Source organism: Aspergillus nidulans, chromosome VII (genome assembly GCF_000011425.1).
Source record: "Aspergillus nidulans FGSC A4 chromosome VII".
NCBI lineage: Eukaryota > Fungi > Ascomycota > Eurotiomycetes > Eurotiales > Aspergillaceae > Aspergillus > Aspergillus nidulans.
Window position 1 is genome coordinate 4,025,975 of NC_066263.1, and position 12,999 is coordinate 4,038,973.

At 49.5% G+C, this 12,999-nt stretch overlaps 2 protein-coding genes across 2 annotated transcripts, besides 1 other annotated feature; both read right to left on the reverse strand.

Annotated features, from left to right (window-relative positions):
• Positions 1 to 12,999: part of a sequence feature (contig 1.41 1170..64302(1)) that runs on past both edges of the window.
• Positions 3,116 to 9,205, reverse strand: ANIA_02482 (RNA helicase SLH1; the record flags this gene model as incomplete). Its single annotated transcript, XM_654994.1, has 2 exons — positions 3,116 to 7,317; positions 7,360 to 9,205. 2 exons carry the CDS (start codon positions 9,203 to 9,205, stop codon positions 3,116 to 3,118), a joined length of 6,048 nt encoding a protein of 2,015 aa, XP_660086.1.
• ANIA_02483 (uncharacterized protein) lies at positions 9,952 to 11,728 on the reverse strand (the record flags this gene model as incomplete). The annotated part of the gene is made up of 3 exons (XM_654995.1): positions 9,952 to 10,038; positions 10,070 to 10,759; positions 10,910 to 11,728. 3 exons carry the CDS (start codon positions 11,726 to 11,728, stop codon positions 9,952 to 9,954), a joined length of 1,596 nt encoding a protein of 531 aa, XP_660087.1.

A 12,999-nucleotide genomic window follows, 5' to 3' on the forward strand; every position in this document is an offset into this window, starting at 1 on the left:
TCTGCGTCAATAAAATAAGACCCGTCGGGAAGAGCATTATCCCATCGTCCAGAGAGCAGGCATGCGAAGAAAACGCTCTCAGTTACAAGTGTCTCACGAGCTGTAACAAATCGAGACTCCAATTTGCAGAATTATCCGCCTAGCTTGAGCGGCAACCAAGCTTTGGGATGGGCCTTCGTCATTGGGTTCATGATTAGACATGTTGAAGTTGGTGAATCCTGAGGTTCAATTAAAGATATCGATGGGGACGTTGCAAGCTAAGCGCAGTAGAATAATGAGTAGGTTATAGAATATACGTACATTCGCATCGGACTAGAAGAGCATTACATGATACATTATGTCACAGCTTCTTTCAGGCTGCTAACATTTAAATGCGTTTCAGCATTGCACAAGTCCAGAGTCTAATGGTTTTCCTGTATGGATGCACTATCAATTAAGCTCTCATTGATCTGGTCAGCTTAGGGCACTGCGCCTTCAGCGCACTGTTGGTTCAAACCTCAGTGATCTCAATTAGATCACGGTCACACGGAATAGTAACTTCAATGCAACAGTGTCGCAGTTTTGTAAATGCAGACTTTCAGTGATTAATAGAAGGCTCAACGATGGTGCAGGCCAGTCTTGAGCCGCGTCTCAGAATGGTCTTTTGACCCTCTGAATCCATGAAAATTGTATTCGTTCATCCTCAATTGCCGCTTTGAAAGTGCGCTGATGAGTTCCGCAGGTCCTTTTCATAAGATGTGGCCTGTCAGTTTCTTACCCTGTTTCTTTCCCACTCAAACCATTTCTCAAGGGTCTGACGATTAACAAGGACCTTATGCACTGTCTTCCAGCGCCTTCCTTATCTCACGCCTCGAAAATACTCAAAGCAGGTTGAGCCACTGACCGAGGCGTCCAGTCAGTTTCTTCTATTGTGACCTCGGTCTCTAACTTGTTGCTGTCTCCGCCGGCACTGGATCCTCATGCGTCTGATTGGGAGCAGCTGACACGGCAGCGCTACTTGCTTTCAATCGTTTCCCAAGGCGTGCCTGGACCGATCTGGATCGTGATCTTGCTCGTCGCTCCCACCAGTCCTGCGGTGCTGCCACGGACGCGACAAGTTGATGGGTCACCGCTAGGTTGCTTCGAAAACTCAGGATAGTGGAACTGCCACCGTCAATTGCAGCGCAAATTCACTCGTCGACAGGCCTTTGCGTAGTGGAAAATCATAAGAACTTGCATTCTGATTGGGGTCCTGCGCATACTGTTGGCGGTGGTCTGCGCCTCAGCAAGCGAATTAGCACATACAGAGATCATGTCCCTCTCCCTCCACCCCCCTTGCTCGTAGACAAGGGATGTAACTGTGACCCTCCGCCCATTTTAGCTCCCTGAACCCTCCCGTTTCTTGTTGATTCGTTTCTTCCATATTGCACGGAGTATCAAAACAGCAGACCAATCCCCTGTCTCTCAATTATTCCCGTTGAGCCTGTTCCGGATCAAGTAGATATGTTGCGTATTGTTCGATGTCCGGTTGAGAAGGTCCTAGTTCAACTGTACCTGCCGATTCTATAACAACCTCATAATCTCCCATGATTCGTTAGAGAAGGTGGTATCCCAATTTCCTGCCCGATTATTATCTTGATGTATTAGCGGTTCTTCCACAGCTTACGGATGCTATCTGGATTGTGCGGTTGCAAACTGGTTCTCAGATGCTGACTGGGAGGTCGTGGTCGGTTCTTGTTACTGGGTGCGATGGCTTCAGCATATAGGGAGTTGGGCGTGTGAAATCTTCCTGCGGCACTGGGACTGACTGCGGCACCTGCTTCTGGATTCTGCCGCGTTGTATTTACAGGGACCGGACTCATATCGTCCAGCTGGTTCCCCTCCAACAATCGTGTAACTAGACTTGGCAAATCTGGGGGCGGGGGCTCTGTTACAGGCTGAACGACATGATCCTCCGCAGCTCTCGGCGTCTGTAGCTAAGCAAGAGTTTGTGCATGCTCCCAAGCTACTTACTTTTCAGGGAGAAGTTCCTCAACGACAACCACGGTGGTCTCCATGTAATGAAATACTTCCTCTTCCATTGATCCTTAGGGTCAGTTAATATTGGCTTGGGAGAACCGTATTCTTCGGTTCGCATTTTTCCCCTTCAGTCTCAAGCTGCTGTTTCTAGTCAGATGTCCGTCATGTCCATGCGCGGCCGCTTCGTTTGCTCATTGTTCCCACCCTGTTGTTTTGCTTGTCTCTCTGGGTAAAGAGGGAACTACAGGCCCTTTGTTTACACGGCAACAAAAAGAAAGACAAATAGAGATAGAGGAAAAAGAGGGTGTTAATCTGGAAAAATAATGAAAATAATGGTCCCGGAGGGGATCGAACCCTCAGCCTTGGCGTTATTAGCACCACGCGCTAACCAATTGCGCCACGGAACCAATTCGTTGAGTTGGTCAAATCTTTTGTGAATATACAAAAACATAATTGCATACAGCTCAATCGCATATGAGTCTTAAATGCGAGCGGACTTGAATATGTGAAGGTGACTTGAATATATGAAGGATATTCTTTACCATCAACATCAGTTTTATTACAACGCAAAACGAAGGCTACAAAAATCGTTCAGAGGTCCTCAGCTCGGTGTAATTTGGAATGTATATAAATGTAGCATTTGAAGAAAACAATAATCATCTTCTGGCTGAATCAGATCCACGAAGCAGCCCTGCTGCGCTTTTCTGAACTGTTTTCGCTTTACCTCCTTATTCTACTCTGTTTCCCTCTGAAAGCGGCTGAACGTTTGAAACAGATTCGCAGGTAATGCATGAAAATGCATAACACTTCTATGGGATCTATAGTAATCTACATCTTTAAGTCTAAAGAGTACGCAAGCCAAGATGTATTGTCCCGTAGCTAAACCAAACCCAGTCAACCAAACTCCTCTAACCTTGTTCTACTGGCCCGGATGCCGGCGTGCAGATTAGCATAAGGGCTTTTCTATGCGGTCGAGGTACTACTTGGTCGTGTAGCCAGTGGCCCCTTTGAGCTTATCTCCAGTGTTTCCGTCCGCATCAGTACGATATAGAAACCCGTACAGTGATGATGCCACATGACACAGAGCAAAGCCGCCGTGATATAAAGCAACCCAAGCTCAAAATTGTTCCTTTGCCGGGACACCCGACTCTGGAACAACCTGTCTTTGCATCTCATTCTCGATGCCTTTTCTCTTCCCGTTACCACTTCCACCAGGCTCTGCCACTACCTCCACACCGGAAACAACCCACTCCATCCCCGGATAGGAATCACTAATTACCCTCACATTCACACGCTGTGGAACAGGGATGTCACGAGGAAACTTGACCGTGGAAGTAGTGGACACAGAACCGTGTGCATGTCCGTGCCCTAGAGCATTTGTGGCTTTTTTGTTCTTGTTCAATCCTTTCCCGTTACTGTTGTTATGATCGTTATTGTTACCGGTAGGCCACGAAACCCTCTTGAGCGCCAGTAGATCTCCATCCTGGCCATCGGATTTAGAAGCACAAACGAGTAGAAAGAAGCCCTCAGTTTGCGGTTTGGGAAAGCGGGGCGCATATATGCGGAAGTCTGGGTTGCTGGGGTGGTTCTTGCGTGTTAGCGAAACACTTAGGCCACGTTCCGAGGACAGTGGGACGGAGACCGCGAGACGTGGGAGGTAACTTGTTGCCTTGGTGAACTGAGAATGCAAAGAAGCCGGGAGGTGGAGTTTGCCGGGGAGTGTTGTGATTGCTCCGTGAGGCAGGGAAGTTAGGGAGGTTAAAGATGATGGGAGGCGGGTTTTGCTGTCTTTGTCTGTGTTAGTGGATGGGTCAACTCCTGGGAGGATCGAGAGCGGGTGGTCAGTTGGCCATCGGGCGGATTTGATGCACTGTAGGAGGGTGATGAACGTGCGGCATGCGGCCGTGTAGCCTAGTTCCGCCATTGCATCGATGGAGGCTTGAATGATACGGATGCTCTGGTCAAGGACTGATGTCTGATCTCCAACATAGTCGGAGATGGGGAGGTCAATGCGAGACATGTAGGCCTGTAGGAGAAGGAAGGCTTTGACGTGGGGATCCCACATCGGTAGATCGCCCATGGGGTCTACAGCGAGGGGTAAGTTCCGCGAGAGCTCGGCGTTGATGAGATCCTCATTGTGGCGAACGGGAAGTTCGTCAAATTCCGTGGCGGAGCACATCCAACTAAGAACGTCGTGGAAAGATGGGGCTGGCTTTGCGTGGGAGAGGAGGTAGCGGATCGTTTTGTGTGCAAGGTAGTAGTAGCTCATGATCTTACCAAACGGGGTTGGGTCGACCTCGCCAGTTGCTGAGTCGAATATTATGCAGCTAGATTCTGACAGCTCGCTGAGGGACTTGTCGACTAGGTCGATCATAAAGTCTTGCGCTAAAGTCTGAGCTTCGAGAGAGTTGTGCTGGTCCGCGGAAATCTCAAGGCCGTAGTAGGATGGATTCTTGTGCAGACGGCGGAAGAAAAATGTCCAGGTCAGGTAGTCGAGAGCGTCTTGCTTGGTGGCAATGGTTCCAGCAGAGACTTCGGCACCCAAGTGGTTGTCAAGGACTTTGTGAAGTGTAGACTCCACAGGAAAACCGGTGTGCAAGAAGTGCTTGTAGAACGCCTTCTTTGAGTCCTGTGTGAAAATCCGCGCAATACCGGACGAATCGAATTGAGGCCGACCCGCACGACCCAGCATCTGCAAGACGTCTGTCAAATCCATGTCCTTATAACCCTCCGTCTTCGCGTCGAAGAACTGTGTTCCCTTAACGACGACGAGATGTGCAGGAAGGTTGACGCCCCAGGCGAGAGTGCTGGTGGCTACAAGAATTTGAATCTTGTTGTTGGCAAAGAGCTCTTCCGCTAGCTGCCTATCGGATTCCACCAAACCAGCATGATGGAGACCAATGCCAAAGGAAAGAGCCTCCCTCAAAGCATCATCCTTAACCCGTTCAAGGTTTAACTGCAGATCATCCTCCGACATACGGACAAAACGACGAGGGTTATCCTCCATTCCACAAAAGTTTATCAAGTCTTTGGCAGTCAGTCGAGTCTGCCTACGAGAAGCAACAAACACAATCACAGGCTTCTCGGGAGAGTGGTTCTTGATGGCCAAGAAAGTAGGTCGGTTCATTGACTGCATAAGAGGGCAGAAACCACGCTGCTCGGGGAACCCATCGATATAGATCTCTAAAGGCACCGGCCGAACGGAGTGACGGAAATTGTACAAGCCTTCTTTCACTCCCAGCCAGTTTGCAAGGTCGGAGGCATTCGCACAGGCCGTCGACATGCCCATTAATCGGACCGAACCCTTTGACTGTGAAGCGATATAGTTCATTCGAGAGACAATGATTTCCAGGATGGGCCCACGGTCACCGCCAAGCAGATGAATCTCGTCAATGATGACCAGACTCACCTTGCGGACGTAATCTCTGGTTTGCCAGCTACGAGAAATACCGTCCCACTTTTCTGGTGTTGTGATAATGATGTCTGCATCTCGGATCGTCCGTGTGTCAGGCGTGTTGTCACCGGTCAACTCAACTAGTTTGAGGCCCATAGGCGCTGTAAGCCGTCTTCCCCAGTCCATTACACGCTCGCGAACAAGCGCTTTCATAGGCGCAATATACACGACCTTTGAGCCTGGACGCTCTCTAAAAGCCCACCACATGGCTAGCTCCGCCGCGACTGTCTTCCCACTACCTGTCGGCGATCCTAAAAGTACATTTGCCGCGGTGTGATATAGAACATGAAAGAGCTGAGTCTGCATCGGGTTGAAATACTGAAAGCGCTGCCCGTACAGCTCTTCAAGGATCGGATTCTTCAAAGCAGATATAGGAAGAGGCTGCAATTCGAGGAGATCCGTGTACACACTCTCAGTGTCCGGACGGATCAGATGCTGGAACGATATCGGGGTAACAGTCTCCGCTCCCAACCAACGGTCAGATATAGCTCGAACATAAATTTGATTCGGTAACGGGTCTGAGAGAGGAATGGTAAAGTTCAGCTCGTGGTCATCATAGAGCTTCTTTCGACTCAAGATAAAGTACTCGTGATGGTAGATCTCGGACGTCTCCGAATTTTCAACCCAGATCCAGTATGATTCGGAGGCACCATGGTGTCGATCATTCCAGGTGAATTCTGGATACAGCATTAGGCGCACACGTAAGACGTCACGATTTAGCGGTGCAATCTCAGCCTCGACACTGAGAGTGGGGAAGTTATCAAGCAGTTTCGCCAATGTCTTGCCCATTTTGTGGTTATGGACAAGTTGGCCAAGCTCTGCAGTTTCCATATCCCTCATCGATTCAACTGATGAAGTCGGCAGCTTCTCTTCCAAGTTCCTTAGAATCGGCTGCGGCAAATCAAACTGCCGGAACGGGTGATCGAACGGCCACATCTGCTTTTCGATAGACTTGCACATCGAGAGAAGGACCTGGCATTGATAGCCCCAACGTCGGTTCAATGCAATCATGAACAAAGCACGGCATATACGTGCTGCATTTTGCGCTACATATCCAGTGTCTGAGACCAAGGCAAAGTCTTCAATTTTGGCTCGGGAAATGTAGGACTGGAGCAGAATGTTGGTCTTTGCCTGTGCAGAATCATTTCCTCCTTCCACTTCAGTCTGGACCGCTTCCTCGCGAAGTCTAGTGAGTTCTTTCGACTCATTTTCACGAGACTGGATATTGTCGAATTCACCACTCATACTGATCATCCGCAAGACGTCTGCCTCCCCTGATCGAGGCCGCATGAGCTCGTTGAAAATCTCAATACTCGTCTGAAGCACATAGTATTGACTTGCAATCCTCCCAACGTCTTTAGCTCGAAGTTCCTCGGTTTTCTCGTTGTAGATTATCATTTGGCTTTTTTGCAGAACAAGCGCAGCCTGGATGATAAGCTGGCGACGTCTTAAAACTAGCCCAGGGTCGTCTATCAATTCAGTGTAGTCAATGCCATAATTTCGAGGTTCGCGCTTCATGCGCACGAAGAGGTAGGAATATCCCAGCCACTGCACTCCTTCTGAAATCGACGTGACTGTTCCGAGAGCAATCTCGGCATTCAAATTATCGACCAATCGACTTGAAAAGCGGGATTCAATTGGCTGCTGCGAAGTTACCGCAGACAGGTAGTGGTTCAATTTGTCATGTGTTGTACAAATGAAGCCGATACCTGTATCTTGGAATTGAGGACGACCAGCACGACCGAAGATCTGCAAGACATCCAGAATGCCGAGATCGACGAATTTACCCTCTTGTGGGTTGTATAATTGAGTTCCCTTGATGACCACCGCCGCGGCTGGCAGGTTAACACCCCAGGCAAGCGTAGCTGTACAGCAGAGAACCTTAATAAGCCCCTCAGAAAACATACGCTCCATAAGGTTTCGGTCACTTCGGCTCATCCCGGCATGATGTGTGCCAAATCCACTGGCGAACAAATCACGCAGCTCGCGAGCACGAGCATGTTTCATATCTCGTAGCGCATTAGAATAGTTTTCATGTTCATGGCAGCTGAAGAGAGCCTCGCATCCGTCCTGAACTGCCATTTGCTTGAGCATCCGCGCAGTTAGCACAGTGTCTTTGCGCGAGTGCACGAATACCATGACCTGGTGTCCTCTCTCGAGCATGTCCCGGACTTTCTCAAAAGTCACAGTATCGATATTATCGCGGGATTGCTTAGAGCCTGGCTTCCCCTTAACGCCAATGAAGTGTTGCTCGAGGGGCACTGGTCGGAAAGAGGAATCGAAGAAGAACAGCCCGGCCATCTTATTGACCTTCAAGAAATCGGCGACGTCGACGTAGTTTGGCAGGGTTGCTGACAGACCGACAATGCGAATGAGCGACTGGGTACTTTCCACCTGTCGTTGGGTTCGAGCCACCAATGACTCAATGACCGCACCACGTTCGTCGTGTAGCATATGAACTTCATCAATGATCAACAAGCGGACCTTTTGCACGAGTTCCGTGTCTCCAGTGCTTTTTCGAGTCACTACGTCCCATTTCTCAGGGGTGGTGACTATGATTTGAGTCTCCACAATCTCCCGTTTCGTCAACTGCATGTCACCAGTCAGTTCACGAACTTTGATTCCCAGCCATGCAAGGCGTTTTCCAAGTTTCTCGGTAACCTCGGCAGCGAGGGCTTTCATGGGAGCCACATAGACGATTTTGAAATCATCCACTAGGACCGAAAACTCGGTAGCACCCGGCTGCTCAGCGGGATTGGGGACCGTGTTCTTCCCAACGGCATTCAGAATTGTCAGCATAGCGGCATCTGTCTTACCCGCTCCAGTAGGCGCGCAGATAAGCATGTTCTCACTAGTTTTGTAGGCGACATCGTACAGCAGACTCTGCATTCTGTTCAAAGTCTTGTAGCCTTTGAAGGTACCCTGACAAAGACCATCCATGGAAGATATCGGAACCAGTTTCTGTTGCTGGCCGATGGTTCCAACTTTGGAAGCAGGGACTTCGACCTCCGTATATTTCGGCTCGTCAATTTGTCTACTACCCAGTGGTAGACCATAGCTTTTTCCATTCAGGGCGAGTATGTTTCTCGAGTCGTGCGTCTTGAATACATGCGGGTATTTTGGCCCCTCCCTAGTCTGCGCCGGCAGAAGAGCTGCATTTTTGTGCTCGAAGTCCTGCCTCCGAAGAGCCTGCTCTCTCTCGGCCCGTGTCTGCAATTGTCCAGATGCCAATCCATCCGTCTGCGCTTGAGTTTTCCCCGGTCCAGCATCTAGACTTCTCAGTATCTCCTTCCGGTGTGCGATCAGCTCAATCACGAAATCCAGGTCGTCGAACCCCACAATCTCAGCGAGGGACATCTGCAGCTCGTCGTCGCCACTGTCGGTAGCTAGCGCGGCTATGATTTGTTGCGCTACCTCGTTCAATTCCACCCCAGGTTGCTGGGAAGCGAGAAGCTGGCATCTCTGCTGTAGCCACGTTTGATCGTATTGTTCGGAGACTGGAGGGGAAAGGAGATCATCGATTTCGTAAATGCCCTCGCTTGTGGACTCCTCATCAAAACTGATTAGATCCCAGACATCGTCCACTGTCCCGGCGGAAGAGGAGTTCTCGTCGAGGTCGAGGTCAAGATCGCTGCCGTACGTCAGCTGGGCGTTGGCGGGGTTTTTGGTAAGGTTCAGATCTGCGATGGCCTGCCGCATGGCAGCTAGTTGGGCCAGCCACTGCGACTCGATGGATTCTGTCCCGTTCATCATTTTTCAAAGTACAGTGTATAATCCGAATCGATCCAATTTCCCTTTGAAAAGAGATGTAAAGGTGGTAGGAGGCGGGGAGGTGAGGGGATTGAAGAGAATTGAAGGGAAGGGCAGTTAGATCCTCGGCAGTGGTGCAGTGAATGACCTAAGTATAGATGCCTGGGGCGCTCCATGGACAGCTAAGATATACAATGATTCAACTCGCGGTTTCTTCCTCAATATAGCCTACGGAGCCATATGCTTATTCAATAAAATTACAATATGCAAGCTTCTACCACTGCACCCTGCTATTTTTGTATATAATGTCCTTGTTTTCCAGAACTAATATTTCGACACAACCTTGCGAAAAGCTTCGTTTGAACTAATGCCTCAGCAAACACACTGTATCTGATTTAAGATATTGACCCAAGGCGTTATGATAAGAAAAAGGGAGACATGATGCGACTGCAGATGAGTACAAAAGGTGAGGAATGTCGACAAGGATATACCAAATAATGTTAGATGAACAACCCCTGCGACGGCTGCTAGATACTATATGAGCATGGATACCAACTGAAAAAGAAGACAAAACCCAGAGAATTTTCATGCTCGCTGCGTTGTGCTTCAATATAAATAAACCTACCCAAAGCATAAAACAGGAAAGACGGCCACACTTTACTATACTGTGCCATACAAAACAACAAGGGGTATGTAACCATGACTAAATCCACGCAAAGCTTTAAGAACAGAAGGCAATCCAAGAAGAACTAGTAAAAGAGACATGGTAAAGCAGACTTAAACAGTTTCAATACGCGCATCCTGCGAGAGGCCCGGGCGATGCCCATACGCCGGAGCTGTAACCGTGGGAGTCTTAGCCTGTCTTACAACAAGCCTTTCATTACTAGAGTTCAAGTGAGGGGTTCTTTTCCTGACAGGGACAAGGACCTGCTTCTTGCCCTTTGAGACGGAGACAGAGCGTGCGACCGACACTTCGATGGTTGGGATTGGAGCATTATCGCCTGCTCGGGATGTTGTTCGTGGTGGGGGCAACGTGGATATGGTTCTTGCTGTGGCTACATTCTTGTCTCTGGGCGGAGACTTTGTCGTGCTTAAAGGTGAGAGGATTGGGGAAGATGCTGATGTCACTGTGGGTGTGTCCGAGAAGGTCTCTGTTGAGCTGACGCTGTTTGAGTCCGAACTTGAATGGAGCTCTCGCGTCCTGATGGTGAGGTTCTTTGCTTTTGTTGAGGTTTCCGAGGATGGTACTGTCATGGTTACCGGTGCTTTATTTGAATGTGATACTCCCCAGGATGGCTCTTTCATGCCGGCGTATGTTCGGATTCGTTCGAACTTCTGTATCAGAAGTGGTTCGTCATCGGAACCAATTGAGGTTGCAGAGAGGAAAGATGTGATGGAGGCCTGGGCGCGGTGGGATTGTGTTTTGGGGCAAATGTCCGGCGTTGAGCCATTTGAGCCAGGCAGAGCCTCCTGAGATTGGTTTCGAGGCGCCGTCAATGCTTTTCGCAATTGATCTGAAGGCTCGGATGCCTTTTGAGTTCCGAGAACCTTTGTAGCCTTGTTGGCTGGTACAGTTGGGAACAAGTTAAAACTGGGGGATACTGCTGGGGAAGTTGCTCGTCGTCGAGGCGGGCACAACGGTGGAGATGACTAGGACGTGCGGCCATCAGTAAGTTATTGCATGGTGGACCGACGTTCGGAACTCACCTCCTTGTCAGGAATTGTTAAATTATCCAGTGTTTTGCTCCGCCTAGCCAACAGGGAGGGCCGATCATTGTTTAGAAGGCCACCAAACATTACGCTGTACCGTTCCATCTCAACCTGAGGTATCTCAACCTGGAGAAAGGATCCGGGATTTGGCTTAGACCCTTGCTGATGGGCCGGAGTTTCATTCTCCGAAGCAAGACACGGCCATAATTCTGTATTCTCAATTGGTGCGGTCTTGGTACCTGCTCTCCGCCGAGGTTTGTAGTCTATCGAATGTGTAGACCCCTGCGACGGCCCGTCATTCGGAGCTTGAACCTGGTAGAACGGCTTGTTTGCATTATGGGCAACGGCGTTCTTTGCCTTGAACAGACCTCCAATTTTCTTCCACTTACTTGGCTTGCGCTGCAGCGATGAATTAGGCCTTTCTTCGTCGGGAGGCGTGGGCGGCGGTATTCGTTGCGGCTGAGATGCAGTATTATATTGTTCCAACAGTCGAGGGCTTCCAAGAGCAATGCCGATCATCGACTCATCCACTCCAAGGTGCGTGTCTAACGCTTCAGCTTCGACTGGTGAGCTAGTAAGTTGAAAATCAAAACCAGGCACCTGAGAATCTGGCTTTTTTCTGCGATTATGCTTATCAGACATGCCAGGATGCTGTCCCTCTTTGAAAACCTGATGGATTGGACGACTGTAACTGACGCCAGCCTGGATCTCGCAGAGGTCATTCCTTGGCAGGGCATCTGTATAGTTCAAGGAGGGATTCGAAATGCCCGGCGCTCGAGCTGGCGAGCGTGACTTTCCAAGTATTCCTTTGGCCATTCTCAATAGACGCGGTCCATAAAAGATGAGTCGGTGTCCGATTAACGGCGTATGTTGAATGGAAATATGAAATAAAAATATATATATATATAAGGAATGGACAGCCTTCCAGAAGGCCGAGACGAGAATCGAAAACTAAAGGAGCGAAAGTTAAAGCCGTCCAAGGAAGAAGAAAGTGGCGGGCCCTGATATTATAAGGGCAATAAGCCCTTAGCTGAACACCCTGGTGTCCGTGACACAATGTCGGGGGTTTGGTGGGCCACAGTCTCACATCTAGGATCTAGACGAGACAATCTAGGAGTGTTAGCGCTAGATTGACAGGGAGTAACCAGACGATAGGAGTTATGGTGATTGGTATGCCACGAGCCCAACGAAATTAGCCGGTCCAGTCATCTTTGAATACAGCCAGCACCATCGGAAGCCGCACTCGGTGCATTTATCAGAGCGTAGTGGTGGGCGTTGTGGTTGCGCGGCTGTTAAATTATCATAGCGGGCTGAGGAGTTGAGCTGATTCATTATTGGTTTCATGTTACTTTGAAACTTGGCCCGCTCGACCAATGAAGAAGGATAGCGCCGGGCATCCAGAGATCGATAATCAAACGCGATAGTAATAGTCTCCCTAGGAAAAGATCAGTCCGATCTATAGGCGGAACAGAAGAGAGTCAATCTTGATGCCCGTTCGGTGCACCGTTCATGCAACAGTGGGCCGCAGTGCGTGAGAATCTAGACGAAACCCAATGTTCTCAGGAACGACCTAGAGTATCACACGGATCTCACGTCCTCGCCTCTACTGTTGCTATCGTAGTGATTTGAACGTGCGGCGATTCTGCCAGTCTGCACGTTATGCGACGGGCTGAAAAGCACGGGTGGCCTTATTGTTAGTGCCTGGAATTCGCCATCTCAACGCCCTCTATAGCCTTGAGACCACGCCCACGCCGATAGCGAAAGGGTAAGTACAACGTATTTTCCACCCCGTTTGTCAAGAAGAGAGCACCGAAAACCGGTAACCTAACTCTGAAGACAGTGTTTGAGTCGAGAGTTGGGAAAATGCGTGCAAGAACGGGATGCAGGGACGAGCTCCAAATGGGCTAGTGTTACGAATGATCGGCACCTGATGCGAGCCACACGTGCCGTGCCGTTACGGAACGCAGTCTGCTGCGGTGTTGAGTTAGAAGACTTAAATATATAGAGCAGTGCAGTCCGTTGAGGACTGCCGTATCAGGTTGATTCGGAAATATCGGGTTTGCATAATAGACTGCGTGGTTTGGATG